Source organism: Hyperolius riggenbachi, chromosome 5, assembly GCF_040937935.1.
Source record: "Hyperolius riggenbachi isolate aHypRig1 chromosome 5, aHypRig1.pri, whole genome shotgun sequence".
Lineage (NCBI taxonomy): Eukaryota > Metazoa > Chordata > Amphibia > Anura > Hyperoliidae > Hyperolius > Hyperolius riggenbachi.
In genome coordinates, this window is record NC_090650.1 from 354,062,879 (window position 1) to 354,083,961 (window position 21,083).

At 44.7% G+C, this 21,083-nt stretch overlaps 1 protein-coding gene across 1 annotated transcript in view; it reads left to right on the forward strand.

Annotated features, from left to right (window-relative positions):
* Positions 1 to 1,401: 1,401 nt before the first annotated feature.
* The window catches only part of LOC137519427 (NXPE family member 2-like), a 44,060-nt gene continuing 24,378 nt past the window's right edge, over positions 1,402 to 21,083 (forward strand). Inside the window, exons 1-3 of the mRNA XM_068238379.1 lie at positions 1,402 to 2,069; positions 14,940 to 15,004; positions 20,497 to 20,712. Coding sequence (XP_068094480.1) covers positions 1,402 to 2,069; positions 14,940 to 15,004; positions 20,497 to 20,712 — 949 coding nt within the window. The remainder of the gene's footprint in view (positions 2,070 to 14,939; positions 15,005 to 20,496; positions 20,713 to 21,083) is intronic.

Here is a 21,083-nt window from a genome sequence, read left to right on the forward strand (position 1 = left end):
ACAGCAATCTGATTTTCACTGGACAAATCTGCATTCTCTGATTGGTCGAATGCTTCCAAGTCCAAGCCAATTAGAGTAACTATTCAGACATTTCGGAAAGTCAGAAATCGGATCACCGCGGGTATGCTGCGGTATTGGTAATTACCTTTTTCAGAATTCAGAATTTCAGCGGAATCGGACCTTGGCCCAATCAAATGCCACTGCTGGTAAATTTGAATTACCCAATTTTAAGCTGCATACAAATTGTAAAAAAAAAAATGTCAAACCAAGTTGAAAGATGTCTTCTCCCTTAAAAAGAACCTGAACTGAAAATAAAAAAGTCAAAATAACCATACACAGGTCATACTTACCTCCCGTATAGTCTATGCTTAATATGTGAGCTGTGTGGGAATCTTTTAACCATTTTGCCATGAAGCACATCTCTTGTTTGTTCACATATTTGTTGTCATATAGATGCTTATGTTTGTATTTGACATGAAGCCAATTTTGGCTTAGCTGTAGATAAACGCTTTCAATGAGATAGTGAGAGGATGGAAGGAGGCCGATTCAGAGGGTGAGTTTCTCCTGTCATGTGCAGTGATCCAACAAGTAGGAAGTATAAATATATGAGGAATGGAACACCACAGAGACAACATCAAAGTAACCTGCTGCAGAGGAAACACACATATTCCTTTTGAGTACTTTTTAATATTGTTATTATTATTATCACCTGTTTATATAGTGCCATCAACTTCTGTGCTCTGTACAGAGTATTAAAAAAAACCACAGGCACCTAAAACCACAATGGTGTACATAAAACTGCAGACATTAGTACAAAATATAGAAATAGTAGACAACAAGTGAAATTAAATAATAAAATAAATCAATAAAATAAGTTATGGAGCCAGCTGTATAGTGATTAATAAAATGCACAACAACCTACAAGACACAAAAATGAAGGGGCCCTGTCTTTGCTAGCCTACAACCTTGAGGAAGTTCAGTACTGGTGAAGATGTAAGAAGTAAATTATAATAAATGATTGTAAACTAATAATCAATTCATTAACAATAAATACATTGATAAACAATGAATCGATAGTATCATATATAGAAAAACATAAGAAAAAAGTACTAATTGCAAGAGATATTAAAAAAATAATGATTTAATTCCATTTATATAAAATTGCACCATTTAAAAAGGATATATATTGCACTCTATTTTTAAATATACAAACTATAGCTTTGTGTGTGTATATGTATATATATATATATATATATATATATATATATATATATATATATATATATATATATATATATATATATATACATATATATATATATATATATATATATATATATAAACTCAGATGCCAATAATCTTTATTCTGCTTAATAGTGTAAGAGGCAAGATATCCCCATTATGAAAAATGTGGTGACAGTAAAGCCTTTGTCAGAACTTCAAGTGGAAATAAATAAAATATTTCATCAGATAGATAGCACAATTCCCAAGACTATTGTTACTGACAAAGAAGAAACAACTAGTGCAAAACACAGCAAAGCCTTCTTAAAAAACCCAAAGACCAGCTATTGTGTTGGAGACCAATTAATAATACAAGTTGATATGTATGACTGGCTAAGAAGGAAGAAGACGTATGGAGGAGACTACTTAAGAGCTAGAATGTTTACATCGGAGATTGGAGCCGCAGCCTCTGGTAGAATTGAGGATTTCAATAATGGGACATATCATATTCATTTTACGCTATTCTGGGAAGGCATGGTTACTATTTCCATATTAGTCATGCATCCTAGTGAAGGAGCTTCAGCCCTCTGGACCTACAGAAACAAAGGGCATGGTTATGTGGACCACCTGGGCAAGTTTACCAAACCCCACCAAGAAAAAGAGGTGAATTGTGGATTTGAACTTAACACAACCCAAGAGCTCTGTGAATATGCAAACCAGAGAGAAGAAGAATATTTTTATTGTACTAAACCTAAGGACTTTAGCTGTGAATCCCTTTCTCAGGTGAAGAGCGTGAGGAGATATGACAAAACCCTTTTCACCACATCACAGCACTTCTTATTTAATACGTAAGTCAATGGCATATGCACTGTTTTATCAAGTAATATGTTAACAAGATTGTTGTGGAGAGTACATTCAAAGTACATCAACCACTATGTTACAGAGGTCTAATAAATGCAGTAAGTCGTGTTGCCTTTGCATCAAGCATTACTTTTCTTTATTTTCTCAAGAGCTTCCACTTGTTCGATATTTCTTTTGATAGCTTTTCAGTAATGTATGTTCCTGGTAGCAACAATTGCTGTCTCTAATCATCACTAAAATTACTGGGTTAGAGGTGACATGGGCTGGTTTGTTCTGGTGCATTATGCACCTTACTCACGCACAGTATGGAGTCAACCATCTTTGGAAGCACTCAGGGACACAAGTGCTTCCAAAGCCTCCAAAGGGCTCACAGATGTGCATTCGACCAATTGGTTGAGTACACACAATGGGAGAGACAATGTTGGACAAGGGTCTTGTTCACATTAGTAAATGTAGATGGCCATGTATTCAGAATGAAATGCGTGTGTTGTGCTGCTGACCATGCAGCAGTGTAATATTGTATTGCATTGCTGCACAGTGCATTAATGGGTTGATGCACTAAACTGTGCTAACGGATATCACGGCCGAGTGAACATTTTGCGCGTGTTTTAACACGCGTAACATTTTTCTCGCGCAATCATGAATATTCACGCGAAAATGGACGTGTTTTCACGCGAAAATTCACGTTTGCGCATGAAAAACGTTACGCGCGTTATAACGCGCACAAAACACTGCATCGGCCGTGATATCAGTTATCATGGTTTTGTGAATCAAGCCCCAAGTGTGACTATCAGACAGTGCAGTGGATGCACTGTTGATGTTTTTTGATATCACACACCATATGCATTGTTGAAAGGTGCAGGGCAGTACACACAGTATGAACAAGGCCTTAGTGGTGATCGAGTAGCACATGCAAATTGTATGGCATGCTCAAAGTGAACCTCATGTGAAAATAAACCTGATAAGATAAACAATTGTATTTATCCTCCTTCTCCTAAAAATTACCTTTTTTTTAGATACCGTACAGTTTTATTTTATGTCTAAAAGCTAAAAAGTAGATTTAATTTCTTAATTTTTCTCTATCCCAGGGCTAAAATACATGAACTATTGACCTTTTATATCTATATTTTTATCGATATCTATCTATATAGATATTTTATATCTATATCTACACACACACACACACACACACACACACACAACCACACACACACACACACACACACACACACACAACCACACACACACACACAACCACACACAACCACACACACACACAACCACACACACACACACACAACCACACACAAACACACACACACACACACACACACACACACACACACACACACACACACACACAAACACACATGCACAAGCTGTTCTCACCCAGGAAATAGCTTTACAGCATTAATTCCCATCAGTGAGGGTTATGCTGTGATTTAGTTTACGACTGGATAGAAACTGTCACTTGCATATCTGAATGTTTATCTGTTTAGACAACAGATAATTCACTTAATTATGGAAAAATTGCTGTGTTTGGGCAACAAACAACAATTTTGCCGTTGTTTATGCCACCAAAGTAATGTGTTGATTGTGCATACACCATGTGCATTGCTTCTATAATACACACAAAGCACACACATTGTATATGTAACGCGAATTGCACAACGCACATGACATTACTGCAGTAAATCTCAGAAAACATGCTACCGGTATGTGCTGTTTGAATTCAATGATGAGATAAATATGGGGATTTACAGTTCCAATCTTGAACCAGGTTGTGTTCCTTTTGTTTTTTTTTTCTCTGTAAGCATTAAAGGGAACCAAGAATTGTTTTCAACTCCCAGGGCAGCTCAATAGCAAACTAAAAATGCATGCTAAAAATGTGGATCATTATTAGAAAAAAAAAACCTCTCATTTTACCTCATCTTTTTACATTTACTTAGATCAAACAAATCCATTAAGCATTTGGGAGGGGGATGAGTCTTTCCCACTGTACTTTAAACAGAAAACATTAGTCACACTATGAATCACACTTTACCCTGGATAATGGCAGTGAAAAGGGAGCAGAGGGGGTTAAATTTTCAAACATGGCAGGCTTTTTGGCTATTTGAATCTAGGAGTGAAGAATCAGGGCAATAAATCACAGTTTCTCTGTAGTTGGATGGTAGTACTGCTCACGGATAAGAGGTTGTAAATCTCTCCTATCTCAGGTACAAAAGGGTTGATTCCTAAGCATAGATTTTAACCTATAAATCCTACCTAATAACTAACTAACCTAGGCATCTGCATCCATCGGCTGAGTCCGTGGCAACCGAGGTTGCATGTCTGAAGCCGTGGGTACACCACTGTTCGGAGTCTGTTATGTAACAGGCTAAAATCACAGGTGGTAAATAAGACTGGTACTCCAGGGAAGACCTATTTAACATTAGAATTGTAGATTCAATTGATTATCTCGTTAGTTTATTTTCAATACAGGTTTGCATCAACTGTTGCTTTTACAACAGAAATGGGGGAAACACACCTATTCCAATCTTTTCTATTTTTTTTTTAATAGATACATACTGTACGTATATAAATAATTGCATTTGTCCACAGTACACTTCTTGCAGTGAAATGTGTAAGTTTGCCCACTTACAAAGGAATGGACAGTTTGCTATTTTTATGTTAGTTTCATTTTAATGATGAGACAGAAAATCCACTAGTTTACTATACCAGAATGTTTAATATATCAGAATTTATTATAACGAGATTATACTGTAATACAGTAAAAAAAACAACACATGGTATAAAAGTTATAAATTGTTTTGCATGTCATGAAATGAATAATGATCCCCTACAACCCAGATAGAATTCTGTCTCCCACACAGTGGCGTAGCTATGGAGCTATGGGCCCCAGTGCGAGTTTTACATTGGAACCCCCAAGCACTCTATACGTAACACTTAAACAATATGTCACTACAAAACCTGCCAAGGTCATTTGCAGTGTCACAGGTGAAGAATGGGATGGGAAACAGTTTGATAATGATTACTACTATTCAAACCATCGATAGAAGTGATTATCACCAGCAGGACCAATAAACAGCTAATACTTTGGTTGAGGAAGGGCCCCATGGGGCCCCTCTGGCCCAAGGGCCCCGATGCGGTCACTACCTCTGCAACTCCTATTGCTACGCCACTGCTCCCACAGATTGGTTATGTGCCCATGTGGTGCACATACTGCAATCAATCAATTATAGATACTCCTGATTTTAACTCATTTGCATAAAGCACACCTGTCCACACAATCAGCTCCTTCCATTACAACGTCTCCATGGGCAATAACAAAGAACTGTTAAAGGACATCCAGGACAGTATTGTAGACCAGCACAATGCTGGAATGGGCTTCAAGACAATTAGCAAGAAGCTTGATTAGAAGGTGACAATTGTTAGTGCAACTATTCATAAATGGAAGAAATATAAAATTACCATCTCATTTGTTCTGGAGCGCCAGTCAAGGTCTTGCCTCAAGGGGTGTGGATGATAGTAAGCACGGTAAGGGAGCATCCCACAACTACATGGGTGGGGGGGGGGGGGCTTGTTAATGATCTGTAGGTAGTTGGGACCACAATCATTGAGAACACACTATGCCATAATGGATTGAAATATTGCAGCACTCAGAAAGACCCTCAGCTCAGGAAGGTACATGCAAAGGCCTGTCTCATGTTTGCCAGTGAACATTCATTTAGATTGCAAACAGTGATGCTCAAATGTACCGAAATTCGATTCGAGTACATTCAAATTCGGGTCCGGGTCAAATTCGGGTTCGGCCGTGATCACGACCAGTAGAATTCGATTTGAATTTGAATTCGGTCCGTGATCAATAATAGAATTCGGGTATTACCCCGAATTCGTGATCACGAATTCGGATGGCCTTAAAGCTAATTTTTTTTTTAAGGGGAAATCACTATTAAATAGGTGTAATAAAAAAAAATGATGGAAAACTTTTTTTCTGCATTTCTTGTTTATTCTTCTCCATCTTCTTTCTCATCATCTTCATCATCTTTTTCTTCACTTGCACCTGGTTCTTCTTCTTCTTCTTCTGGGTCATCCTCACTTGGTTTTTCATCTTCTTCTCCTGGTTCTTCTTCTTCTTCTTCTTCTTCATCATCTGGTTCTTGTTCTTTTTCATCATCTGGTTCTTCTTCTTCATCATCATCTGGTTCTTCTTCACCTGGTTCTTCTACTTCTTCTTCTTCTCCTTCTCCTTCTTCTCCATCTTTTTTTTTTTGTGTTCATATTCTTCCTCTTGTACCCAACTTAATGTTTTTTTTCCCTTACAGAACTGAACTGTTGTAAAATTTGTTCTTCAACAGCATAGCTAAATTTGTAGCGTAATAATTCTGCAGACCCTGGCGGTGGGAACACAGACTGCAGGAGGTGAAATGTGGCAGCAGGAGGAGGAGTGATGTGTGGCAGTAGGCAATGTAATGGGCCATGGTACCTAGCGTTGGTACCGCGGATGTAATAATAATCACCATAGAGCAGGAGGTTCCGGACAGCAGTCGTGAAGCCCACATTGTGTCCAATACACAACTGGGACAGCACAGTTTTCAACCCAGACACCTCAGAATAATTTTTTTTTTAAATGTAGCTATTCTAGTGGCGTAATAGCTATGGCGCATGACAGCAGCGCATAAGTCTGTGGACCCTAGCGGTGGGAACACAGACAGCAGGAGGTTAAATACAGCAGCAGCAGGAGGAGGAGGAGGAGTGACGTGTGGCAGCAGGCAGTGTAACGGGCCATGGTCCCTAGCGTTGGTACCACGGCTGTAATAAACACCATACAGCAGGAGGTTCCGGACAGCAGTCATAAAGGCCACATTGTGTCCAATACACAACTGGGACAGCACAGTTTTCAAACCAGACACCTCAGAATATTTTTTTTAAATGTAGCTATTGTAGTGATGTAATAGCTATGCCGCATGACAGCAGCGCTTAATTCTGTGGACCCTGGCGGTGGGAACATAGACAGCAGGATGTTAAATACAGCAGCAGGAGGAGGAGTGACGTGTGGCAGCAGGCAGTGTAACGGGCCATGGTCACTAGCGTTGGTAGCATGGCTGTAATAAACACCATACAGCAGAAGGTTCAGGACAGCAGTCATGAAGCCCACATTGTGTCCAATACACAACTGGGACAGCACAGTTTTCAACCCAGACACCTCAGAATATATATATATATTTTAAATGTAGCTATTGTAGTGGCGTAATAGCTATGGCGCATGACAGCAGCGCATAAGTCTGTGGACCCTAGCGGTGGGAACACAGACAGCAGGAGGTAAAATACAGCAGCAGCAGGAGAAGGAGGAGGAGTGACGTGTGGCAGCAGGCAGTGTAAGGGGCAATGGTTCCTAGCGGTGGTACCACAGCACCTAAATAAAAACCAGGACAAATTTGCAGGGGACTGAAGGTTGATGTTGTTAAAAAATAATTCCTAAGCACTTCATGTCATCCTGTCGCCAACAACAGGTGCCTGGAACGTGCCTTCAATCCAGGCCTGGTTGATCTTCAGGAATGTGAGTCTGTCCACGGACTCTGTGGACAGACGAGAGTGCTTCTCCGTGACCACGCCACCGGCCGCACTTAAGCACCTCTCTGACAGCACGCTGGAAGGAGGTCAAGACAGGACTTCCAGGGCATACTGCGCCAGCTCACTCCATATCTGCAAGCACTCGACCCAGTACTCCAAGGGGTCCACAGGCTCCTCGTCTCCGGTGTCAAGCCCACTGAAGGACCCCATGTAGTCGTCCACCATCTGGGTCAGGCGCTGCCTGTGACTTTGAGAGGAGGATGCTGCTGCACGCACCTCCTCTCTCGGCTGCTCTACCGTCAGGTAGAGTGCCTTTGTCAAGGCCCACAAGTCTCCTGGGTGCCTGCTGCTGCTGCTGATGCTGCAGGCTGCAGGCACCGGCTACTTTGCTGGCTGGACAGAGACAGAGGGGGTGGAAGGCTGGGGGAAGGCTTCCACCAATCGCCGAACAAGGATCTCCTGCAACTCCCTTGTTAGCTGCTCATGGTCTCCAGCAGGCATTAACTGAGCCACCTTCCCCCTCAGCCGTGGGCCCAGGATCATGCTGATGCAGGCGTCCTCCCTCGCTTGCATCTTCTTCCGTCCGTCCAGCAGAGACATCAGGGTCAGTGGCCTCAAGTTCGCTGTCCTCCTCCTCCTCTGGCCCCTGAGCCTCTTCCTCCTCTCTCCACCCTCTCACCACTGCTGCTGCACTCCGCTTTTCCCCCTCAACAGCAACATCCAGCAACTCCAACTCCTCCTCATCCTCCTCTAACAACTCAAATTTCTGCGCAGAAGTGGACTGCGCAGGCGGCTGCTGTTCCAGCTGGTTCAGGGCCTCCTCTCCCACATCCATCAAATCACACAGTGCCCTGTCCAGCAGACAAACAAAGGGCACCCACTGGCAGAGGGATGCCCGTTCCTCGCTCACCAGGTTGGTTCCCTGCAGGAAGGGAGCCAACACCAAGCAGACCTGCTGCATCTGCCCCCCAGCGAGTTGCCACATCAATGACAAGGCAGTGTCGTGGCAGGCCCTCGCGCTGTTGAATGTCGGCCAGGCTTGTTGCGGCAGCAGCTGAGCGATGGAAACTGCAAAAAAATTTCCAAGCCGCTTCCAACAGATCCTCCATCCCCTGGTAGGTGGGCAGGAACTTCTGCACCACCAGGTTCAGGACATGGGCCAAGCAGGGGACGTGGGTCAAGTGTCCCCTGTTGATGGCAGCCAGCAGGTTTTGCTGAATTGTCGGACACCACCAATCCGACTCTCAGGCCTCTGGGGGTCAGCCATGTCGTCTCCTGCTCCCTCAGGTAGCGGAGCACGTTTGCTGCTGTCAGACTGTTTTTCCCCAGGCTTCTCATCTCCAGCAGCGCTTGGCAGTGGCGGGCCTTCACGCTGCTGTTGATGCGGGGTCGCTTGGCGGCGAGAGCTGCTGCTTCTCCCCTGACCCCGCGTGGTGGCACCACATAGTGGACAACTGGTGCCGTTGCTGCTGCTGATGTGCCTGAGGATGGACCTGCTGCTTCCTCGCTGGCGCATTCCACCAGGCTGACCCAGTGAGCCGTGAAGGACAGGTAGCGGTCTGTCCCAAAATGGCTGCTCCAGGAGTCCATGGTGATGTGGATCCACTCCCTCATGGCGTGATCAAGCGAGCGGCCCACGTTCACCATAGCAAACCAGTGCAGTGCTGGGATCGCCGTGCGGGAGAAGTAGTGGTGGCTGGGGATTTGCCACTCCGGGATCCCAAACTGCAGGAGCATTCGCATGTCACTCCCTTCCTGCACAAAGGAGTATGGCAGGAGCTGGGAGCACATGGCCTGGGCAAGCAACACGTTCAGCACCTGGATGCGCCTGTTGGTGAGAGGCAGAACCTTGGTCACACCGGGAAAGGACTTGCTGAGCAGGGTCTGGCGGCGTTTGCCTAAACAGGAGGATGAGGTGGCCACTGTGGAGGGAGCAGATGAGGCCAATGAGGACTGACTGCCCACGGGGGAGCAGTGACTTTATGCACTCCTGCTGCTGATGCTGGATGAGCAGGAGGGTGGGATGCTGCTGCTGCTGAAGTCTGTGCAGTGTCTATCTGGCTCTGACCACTGCCTGCGCCACTGTCCTTCACCTTCATAAAGTCACTGTAGTCCTCAAAAGGTTTTGTCTCCAAGTGGGTCTGCAGGCATAAGGTACCCAACTTGTTGAGATCGCGACCTCTGCTCAGGCGGGCAACGCAACTGTGGCAAACGGCACTGGTCTTGTCGTCTTTGCACACAGTGAAGTACCGCCAGACTGGGGATTTTAACTTGCCCTTTTTTGGGTTTGGAGGTTTTTTTTTTTTTTTGGGAGGAGCATTGGTGCGGGTGGTGGTGATAGCGGCTGAAGCAGCAGGCTGTGGATCCTGCCTTCCACGCCCTGTGCTGGCCGCCTTGCTGCTGCTGCCCCTCTGTGCCGGAGATGCCTCCGCCTCCGATGACGTGCTGCCTTCTCCCAACTGTGCTGGTGGTGGCACATAATGATGATCCCCACCTCATCGTCATCATCATCCCCAAACATCTCCTCTGAGCCCTCAACTAACTCCTCTGCCTCAACATCCCCTGCATCAGGCCCCTTCATCTCCTCCTGAAATTCCACCTGTTGTGTGCCGCCAACAACAACCTCCTCCAGCTCAAACTCCTCCTCCTCTTCCTTGCATTCCCCCAACATCTCCACCTCGAACTGGGCAACCACATCCATCAACTCGCTCGCGTCCCCGGGTGTCAAAAGCGCGCTCAGTGAGGACAGGCTGGCCGCTGGGGTTGACGTGATCTCAAACGGTGGTGGAGGGCGGCTGCTGCTGCGGACCGGAGTGCTGGTGGTGGCACTGGTGTCACTGGCGCTGGAGGTCTGGCTGGAAACGGTGGCTTGCTGCTCTGCCATCATTTCCACCACAGCCTGTGCCTGACTCTCCACAATGGGCCGGTGACGACGACCCAAGGCAAAGATGGGCGCAACCCGCTGCTTCTGCGCCTCTGCTCCCTCCTCCACAACTGTTCGGTCAGTGGCTGGCGGTGGACCAGTCACAGACCTGCCAGCAGTGCCTTTGGCAAATTGCGCTGCCTCTCCAGCTGGTGCCTCTACCTCTGCCAGTCATCGTACAATTATACAACTACAGTAAGAAAAACAAAAAAATATATATGTAGAAAGGGCGGGAAAGGGTGTAAACTTTAATAAAGAGTTTGGGTTGGTGGGTGAGTGACCAAAAAAAAAAGAAAGGTTTTTTTTTTTAAATACTAGGGTCAGGCAGAGATGACAGGCAGTCACAGATCACAACAGATGCTGCCCTCTGTAAAGTAAATAGCACAGTACTGAAGCTAATAAACTCAACGACTAACAACAGTAGAAATTAAGTAAAACAGTAAGGGCTTGATTCACAAAGCGGTGCTAACCTACTTAGCACGTCTAAAGTCTTTAGACGCGCTAACCAGGGTGCTAAGTAGGTTAGCACCGGATTTCACAATCAGATTGCGCGCTAACTTTGCGCGCGCAAAGGTTTACGCGCGCTAAGTCCCATAGGCTTTAATGGGCACTTCGCGCGGAGCGCCCTGCGCTCTGTGCAGTACGCGCATAAAGTTTTATGAGCATAAAGTTTTGCGCACGATAAGCTTGTTTAGACGTGCTAAGGGGGTTTTCACAGGCGTGCCAACAGTTAGCATCGCTTTGTGAATCAAGCCCTAAGTAGGTAAATAACAACTAACTATAATCCCTAGTAGTAGTAGTGTAGTAGACTAGTGAAACGATTGGTGTAGCAACACAGACGTCTGATTATGTGTGATCTGCAGAATCACCAATAATACAGACGCTATACCTGATTATGTGGTGATCTGCAGTATCACCAATAATACAAGTATAGCTGGCAGAGAACAGAGTATGTAGTGCTTGGTGCAACAGTAACAGGACAGTAATAATAGGCCTCACCAGAGGAGCTGGTGGGCACTTAAAGAACACAGTAACTGTTTAGTTTGGCAGAACCTCACCAGAGGAGCTGGTGGGTACTATTAGAACACAGTAACTGATTAGTTTAGCAGAACCTCACCAGAGGAGCTGGTGGGTCCTATTAGAAAAGCACCTCACCAGTGGCGAGGGCCCACTGGTGAGTAGAGAGGTCAGACTGGCTAGGTTCGGCAACTGAAAGACAGATACAGTAGAGATTCAGTAAGCAAAAGAGTAGTAGGTATTCAGGCAGAGGTTCTGTAACTAGATCAGATGGGCAGAGGTACAGAAACGTAAAGCAATAGCAGAGTCAGAGATAAGCCAGAGTCATACACAGAATATCAATAATAATACAATAACAATAGTCCTAGTCTTGTGTGAAATCCCTGGTTTCCTCCCAGATCAAAGCACACAGGATACTAGTCTAAGGTCTGAGCGCTAACACGTATCCAGACGAGTTGCGAGTGAAGTCTGAAGGCTTAAGAAGCACAGGAGACCTCACAGCCGGGTCCACAGTAATCAGCCAATCCTGAGCGGCGTGAGTCCCCTGTGACGTCAGCCGACCAGCGGGTCAGCTGATGCGCCTCCTCCCAGCATAAAGGTCCTGTCTATGCGCGCGGCCGCGCGATAGAGCAACCGTATGTGTTAATGACAATTCCGTCCTCAGCGTGCTAGACGCCGACGGAACGGAAAAACCTTCTAAACACGGATCCGAGGAGGCTGCGGAGAAACCCTGCGTGCCCGCAGCCGCAGCTGTTACAACTAGTAGTCGATAACTAACTCGTGTGACCGAAAGTGACAATTAAAGTCTGTCACACACGGACGCAATCAATAGGGTCAGGCAGAGATGACAGGCAGTCACAGATCACAACAGATGCTGGCCTGTACAGTAACTAACACAGTACTGAAGCTAATAAACTCAACGACTAACAACAGTAGAAATTAAGTCAAGTAGTACGTAGGTAAATAACAACTAACTATAATCCCTAGTAGTAGTAGTGTAGTAGACTAGTAGTCGATAACTAACGCGTGTGACCCACAGTGGCAATCAAAGTCTGTCACACACGGACGCAATCAATAAGGTCAGGCAGAGATGTGACTGGCAGTCACAGATCGCAACAGATGCTGGCCTGTACAGAAACGAACACAGTACTGAAGCTAATAAACTCACAGACTAACAGCAGAGATTAAGTAAAATAGTACTAACTAACTATAATCCCTAACCTACCTAAGATAGTGGTAGGCTAAGGCTACCTAGGCTAGCAGGCCTAGCCTGCACACAGACCTAACACTAGCCTAGCACAGTATACAGTATGCACTACACTAGCTGACTGAACTATAACACTCAAATCACTAGCTATCTATATAGCAATATAATAAATGTGTTTAGAATGTGGTTAGGATGCAAATCGCTAGGTTTAACTGGTGAAAAGCACTTGCTCAGACACGTAGCAGCACTGGAGATGCTCTTAGTACTGCTCAGTCACACAGCAAGGACGGGCTCCGAAACATTGCCGCCACCTTATATAGAGGAGGGGAGGGCCAGGCTCCCCTGCTCTGATTGGTTGCTAGTGCCTCGGCTAGGGGCCTTCTGATTGGCCCAATGACGTCATCACCTGGATACCGAAGCCGAATTCGTGATCGCGGGTTAAAACCCGAATTTGAGAGCACTATTCGGGAAAATTCGACTTCAAATTCGGGAGCAGGATAGCTAGTTGAATTCGGCAAGCATGAAAATCTACCCGTGATCACGGGTAGTATTCGAATTCGCGAATTTGGAGAGCAACCCTGATTGCAATACACAAAAAGCGAATGCACACTCCCAGCTAGCACATTTCTACCTTACATCTGATCAGCAGACGCCTGTCGGCCAATCAGGTGCAATGGTATACACCCTTTGTCTGCCGTATCAAATCTAGCAGGAATTACATAAATTGTATACATTTAGCAGCATTCAGGTTGGGGGCTTGGGTCGGATGTAATGGTAGATTATGTCACTCAGCAGGGACACCGCGTGCAGGTATCCACCCACTTGTTCCCCTCCCTAGCCACTCACCTATCGACTGCATCCTGGAAGCTGCATAAAAGAAATTTGAAACCACATACACTGGTTCACACGAGAGTGAGGGGCCCCGGAATCTGCCACAGCCCGGGACCCCTAAACCACCATGTGATTCCAGGATGTGGTTGATAGGTGAGTGGTTCCCCCTCTAGGTCCACGTGGATAGTGTGAAATTATATAATGCTGCTATAGCCGTAATTCCTATTACGGTCTATGGTAAAAAAACCAGGGGAAAAATATATACTAAACCTGGTGCATCCATGGCGAAGGTCATCTTGTGGATTTTGTACTTCATGCGTTTTGTACTTCATGCCCCTTGACCTCTTGTGTTTCCCTGTGTCCTCCTCTGTCCCCTTTGTGTCCTCCTGTGTCCCATGTGTCCGTCTCTGTTTTCCTTGTGTCCTCCTCTATGCCGCTTTTTATCCCCGTGTCCTCCGTTTGTTTCCGTGTCCTTCTCTGCATGGGCACAGTACAGGGAGTCCCCGACATAGCTGCCGGTTGGAGGTTCATATTGGCAGGTGTTCACAAGTCAGGAACTCCATGCATTTGGACTATAAGATGCAATATATATATATATATATATATATATATATATATATATATATATATATATATACAGTATATACAAATGTAGGGGCGATTACAGCTGCCCAGAATCCCCCCTCAGACCAGGGCCAGTGCAGTGTCTGGGGACAGGCACATGTTAAGACTCTAGAATATCTGGAGGTATACTGCAGCTCACAGCACTTCCCCCTTTTGATTCCTTGCTACAGTTTACTTTGAATGGAACAGCGGCCTGTGTACAGAGCATGGAGCAACAGTGTGTGTACAGAGCATGGAGCAGCTCTGGGGACCTTAAGAGAGTCAGGTATGAGCACAGCCCTGTGCTCCTGCTGGGTGAATGCTTCACTTTCCCCTTGATTACTGATGTCGGCTGTCCTCAATATTATCTGTATCCAAACTGCTTCTGATCGATCCCGTTGTCAATCGGGAGCTGATCAGACATTTAGGAAATAATCATCAGATCCTGTCAGTTGAACGGGAAATTGCATTATGTGTACCCACTACCCAGCACGATGTCCTACCATATTATTATACTGTATTGTGTGCAGCTGAGGGAGATCTTTCAGGAATGCCCCCTTGAAAATCCTGGGTTTGCCCCTGATATACTGTATGTCTCAATCATAGAGTGTCAGTATTTTTAGAGCTCCGGAGGCTTGGCTTATGATAATGTTCATCTTTATTGTAGTAGATGCAATTTTATATTTTGTATTTACTTTTAAGGTCAAATGTCAGAGTTGAAATTCCAAGAAACTTTGATATTATCAATGTAAGACCTTGTAGCAAAAGTAAGTATTTTTATTCAATTTTTCTCTCTCTCTCTTTTTGTTTTTGTTTGGAAGATTGCTAATTAAACAATATTGTTTATGCTTCAAGATACACTAAAGAGCTAAGCTAAAAGATTTCCATGCATGCCAGATTTACATATCTTAACCACTTCACAACTGGGGGGTTTTACCCCTTGAGCACCAGAGCAATTTTCACCTTTCAGCCCTCCTTCCATTCATTCGTCTATAACTTTATCATTACTTATCCCAATGAAATGAACTATATTTTGTTTTTTCGCCACCAATTAGGCTTTCTTTAGGTGGGACATTATGCCAAGAATTATTTTATTCTAAATGTGTTTTAATGGGAAAATAGGAAAAAATATGGGAAAAAAATGCATTATTTTTCAGTTTTCGTCCATTATAGTTTTTAAATAATGCATGCTACTGTAATTAAAACCCATGAAATGTATTTGTCCATTTGTCCCGGTTATAAAACCGGTTAAATTATGTCCCTATCACAATGTATGGCGCCAATATTTTATTTGGAAATAAAGGTGCATTTTTTCCAGTTTTGCGTCCATCGCTAATTACAAGCCCATAGTTTATAAAGTAACAGTGTTACACCCTCTTGACATAAATATTTAAACAGTTCAGTCCCTAAGGTAACTATTTACAGTATGTATTTTTTTTTTTTAATTACAAAAAAAAAATATGGGGGAGTGTAGGAGGTAATGCGTTATTTTTTGTGTGTAAAACTAATGTATTTGTATATGAAAAATGCTTTAGCGTGTAGTTTTGCTATTTGGCCACAAGATGGCCACAGTAACTTTTTGTTTATGCGACCTGCAAGCGTCGGAAGGACGCTTGCAGGAAGTGTTATGAGGCTGCTTCTCATAGAAGCAGCGGATCATTGTGGGGGCTTAGATCAATGAACGGGAATGGTTTTTCCCATTTATTGATCTCCGGCCAAGCGGGCGGCGGCGTGCACAAGAGCGGGGGCGTGCACAAGAGCTGGGGCGCGCAGACGAGCGAGCGGGAGCGCGGACAGCAGCGGGACGTGCGGATATCTCCGTCTCTGGTGTTGACAGGGTGGAAAAAGGGACGGAGATATCTGCACGGTAAAGTGGTTAAACATAAACAGCTTGTCTATTTAAAGGGGCACTATGGCAAAAAATTTTAAAATTTAAAATATGTGCAAACATAGACAAATAAGAAGTACGTTTTTTTCCAGAGTAAAATGAGCCATAAATTACTTTTCTCCTATGTTGCTGTCACTTACAGTAGGTAGTAGAAATCTGACAGAAGCGACAGGTTTTGGACTAGTCCATCTCTTTATAGGGAATTCTTAGCAAGGCTTTTATTCTTTATACAGCTATTACCTAAAAAGGATTTAAACAATGATGCTGCACAGCTTCCCTGCTCGCTACACAGTTTTTGGGCAGTTGGACAGAGCAACTGCCATTCACTAAGTGCTTTTGAAATAAATAAATCCCTCATGAAGAGATGGACTAGTCCAAAGCCTGTCGCTTCTGTCAGATTTGTACTAACAAACACAAAACATTTATATCATGCTTTTCTCCTGGCAGACTCAAAGCACCAGAGCTGCAGCCACTAGGATGCACTCTATAGGCAGTAGCAGTATTAAGGAGACTTGCCCAAGGACTACTACAGAATAGGTGCTGGCTTCCTGAACAGGCAGAGCCAAGATTCGAACCTGGGTCTCCTGTGTTAGAGGCAGAGCCCTTAACCATTACACTATCCAGCCACCTGCACTACCTACTGTGAGGAGGTAACAGTACCTATTGTACTGTAAGTGGCAGCAACATAGGAGAAAAGTAATTTATGACTCATTTTACTCTGAAAAAAAAGGTATTTTTTATTTGTATATGTTTGCACATTTTGGGCCAAAGCAATTTAGAGTAAACTACATAGTGTGCATTGCAGGCCCACAAATATTTTGTGTAATACACATAAACTGCATAATCCTAGCCACCCACACAATTTGCACAGCACACACACACACACACACACACACACACACACGCACGCACGCACGCACGCACGCACGCACACACACACACACTGCAAACACTGCACATGAACAAACACCCCACAGGCACACACCTACTCACGCTCTACCGATACTGCGCCCACTCACACACAGAGCACTCATGCACTATCCCTTTACAGATTTACATTCCTCTTGCACTGTCTTCACTGTACTGCAGAGGAAGTGGTTCAGTGGAGGAAGAAAGGGCAAAACTGCTGCTGATGCTGCTGCACTTGGTCTTCTATCTTCACCCACTATAATAGCTCAGGGGAGAACAGATTGCAGCACAAATTCACTGGGAGCAAACCATCCAAAATATTATCTGCCGGCAGCTGGAGAGCTCTGTGTAGAAGGGCAGCAAGCAGCAGCAAGTTGATATCAAGAGGAGTATTACAGTACAGTAAATTACTGTTAAATGCACCTTCCCCCACCTCCCCTATTATACCCAAACATAACCAGAATCCATTTATTCGCCAGGCACGACTGGGATGGCTCGTGCCCAAAATTGGATTTGTCACATCCATGCCGCAGAGTAGAACTATAAGTCTAATTACGTAAAACAAAAGCACAGTGAACAGCAGTGGGAAACACAGCACTCCACCAGTAGGGTGTGCTATGGGTATAGATGTTAAACTGTAGGAAAAGGGGAGAAAACTCATAAATAGCACTACTCCATGTTTCAAAGAGTTTGTACAATCAACTTGTATTATATCTATTTCGTATTCATCACTGATCATGTAAATAAAAACAATTAAAAACTCACCCTCTATCTTTGATCAACCATAAATATACAATCTTAAATATATAATTCAGTAAACCATAATTTCCTGGGGTTTTGGGATGTAAATAACACCTGTACACATTCAGATTTGAATGCATTACAGTCTCTGCACCCGGGTTCAGATAGTGCAAACAGCAGTGTTTAAATAAAGTGCTACTGGTGCTAAGGAAATCATTTCAAACATCAACGGCCGTGATATGCTTAGCAAGCAGATTAGCGCGTGTGCAGGTTTGTGCACATAAAAGTAAAGGTTTGCGCACATTAACTTTTCCCGTTCACACGCTAACCCATATTTTAGCGCGTGAATGGGGAAGTTAATGCCCGCAAACCTTTACTATTATGCGCGCAAACCTGTACACTCGCTAACCTGCGCGCTAAGCATATCACGGCCATGATATCATTTATCACGGCTTTGTGAATCAAGCCCATATAGTGGTTATGAGAGGTGCTGGTGCTAGTATAATGATGCTGGCTGGTGATGCAATTAGGCTCTAAAAGTGAAAAGTGTATACTTCACCCATGTTAGCATGATTGATTTTCACCAGGAAGGGATCAAGACAAAGTAGGTATCTGCTTACAAACAGGGTGGATGAGTCCACCGGTTCCACAGCACCCTGATTTCTCAAGAGTCAAGACCAATAACCTGCTGATAGTTTGCCTGCCGTGGAGCATTTAAATACTGAAAGGAGAGGGCGTAATGAATATTCCGCAAAAAGTAGGTTGACTTGAAACGCAAACTGTCAACAGCGCCGCAACCTACTTCCTCGATTCACTTCACTTGGGCTCCAGTACGAGTTTACGGTCTTCCGTCTATTACCTGTGTCCGGCCACTTGCAGAATATGCATTACGCCCTCTCCTTGAGTGTTTAAACACCCTAGGGTAGCAAACTATCAGGAGGGTTTCTGGCTTAGGAAAGCGGGTTGACACTCACGGGACCGGTGGGCTTGTCCAACCCGAATGGGAGCTTATACCTACCTCGTCTTGATCCCTTGTTGTGCGTCCATTTGAAAACGGCACCTGGAAAAAAGGATGCCTGGTGTAGCCAATATGCCAACTTCGGCTACAAAAGGTGCCTGCTGTAGCCTATATATGCCAAATTTGGCTACGAAAGGCTCCTGGTGTAGCCCATATATGTCAAATTCGACTACAAAGGGCACCTTGTGTAGCCCATATATGCCAAATTCGGCTACAAAGGGCACCAGGTGTAGCCCATATATGCCAAATTTGGGTACAAAGGGCGCCTGGTGTAGCCCATATATGCCAAATTCAGCTACAAAGGGCGCCTGGTTTAGCCCATATATGCCAAATTTGGCTACAAAGAGGGCCAGGTGTAGCCCATATATGCCAAATTAGGCTACAAAGGGCGCCTGTTGTAGCCCATATATCCCAAATTCGGCTACAAAGGGTGCCTGGTGTAGCCCAAAAAGCTAGTTTTAGTTTATAAAAAGGATGCTGTTATAGGCAACATTTGTTAGACTATAAAAGGGCTCTAGATATAACTGATAAAAGCGATTACTATGACCTAACTTCTCCCTACTCTCACACAGAACCTTCCCCTGATGGTGCCTAACCCTAACCCCCCTGGTGGTGCCTAACCCCTCCCTGGTGGTGCCTAACCCTAAGAAAGCCCCTGGTGATTACTATGACCTAACTTCTCCCTACCCTCACACAGAACCCTCCCCTAACCCCAATCCCCCCTCTCCCCGGTGGTGCCTAACCCTAAGACTCCCTTGGTGGTGCCTAACCCCAAGACTCCCCTGATGGTGCCTAACCCTAAAACTACCCAGGTATTGCCTAACCCTAAGACTCTCCTGGTGGTGCCTAACCCTAAGACTCCCCTGGTAGTGCCTAACCCTAAGACTCCCCTGGTGGTGCCTAACCCTAAGACCCCCAGGTGGTGCCTAACCCTAAGACCCCCAGGTGGTGCCTAATCCTAAGACCCCCAGGTGGTGCCTAAACCTAAGACCCCCCCTGGTGGTGCCTAACCCTAAGACTCCCCTGGTGGTGCCTAACCCTAAGACTCCCCTGGTGGTGCCTAACCCTAAGACCCCCAGGTGGTGCCTCACCCTAAGACCCCTCAGGTGGTGCCTAACCCTAAGACTCCCCTAGTGGTGCCTAACCCTAAGACTCCCCTGGTGGTGCCTAACCCTAAGGCCCCCCAGATGGTGCCTAACCCTAAGACTCCCCTGGTGGTACCTAACCCTAAGACTCCCCTGGGGGTGCCTAACCCTAAGACCCCCCAGATGGTGCCTAACCCTAAGAATCCCCTGGTGGTGCCTAACCCTAAGACACCCCATGCACACAATTTTGACGCCTAATCCTAATTAACCCCCCCCCCACCCCTGCACCCCTGAATCAAAACTCTTGGCTATAAAATGGTGCTCTTTTGTAGCAGAATCAAAAACCTTGTTGCAGAAAACCTTGTAGCCGAATAAAACATATGGACTACAAAGGGGCGTCGTTTTGTAGCAGAATAAAAATACTTGTAGCCGAAAACCTTGTAGTCGAATAAAAAATAGCGGCTACAAAGGAAAGTGATAATACACACTGGTCTGCTCAGTTACAGGGTAATTAATTTGAACAGATATGAGTTGTATTTTTTGTGCATGTATGTACTGTATGTGTGTTGATTTAAACCACATTTTGTGTTAAACTGACAAGTACACTATTTTTAACAGACACCAGTTCTACAAAGGAAAAATGCAAAAGTGGAATGAAATTGGAATACCCCAGTGGATATGTGATGAAGGGCATTTGGTATCCGAAGTCATGCAGCATGCTGGCATACAAGAGCTTGGAGAATATGGCCACCTGCATGCAAAGGAAGTTTATTCATCTTCTTGGTGATTCAACTTTGAATATGTGGATGTTGTATTTTAGAAAACATGTTAAAAGTAAGTTTTGTAACTAGAAAAAGAAATCACACTATGTTGTCTGATTTAATATTATGTTTTACCGCTATTCCCCTCAACTGGTTTGAAAACATACTAAGCAAAGAAATGACAACTAGGTTACACAACTGCTTAGCTGGGCATCAATGGAGTATCAGAGGCAAACATTGGGCTGAATATGGACTGACGGGCAGGGCCGGATTTGTACTCTTTACTGCCCAAAGCCACTGTCAGCAGCTGCCCCCCTTCAGTATAGGTAGCCAGATGACCACCCCCCTCCAGTATAGGTAGCCTATTGACCCTTCTATCCAGTATAGGTAGCTAGATGACCACCCCCACCTCCCTCCAGTTCAGCCTGATGACCCCTCCTTCCC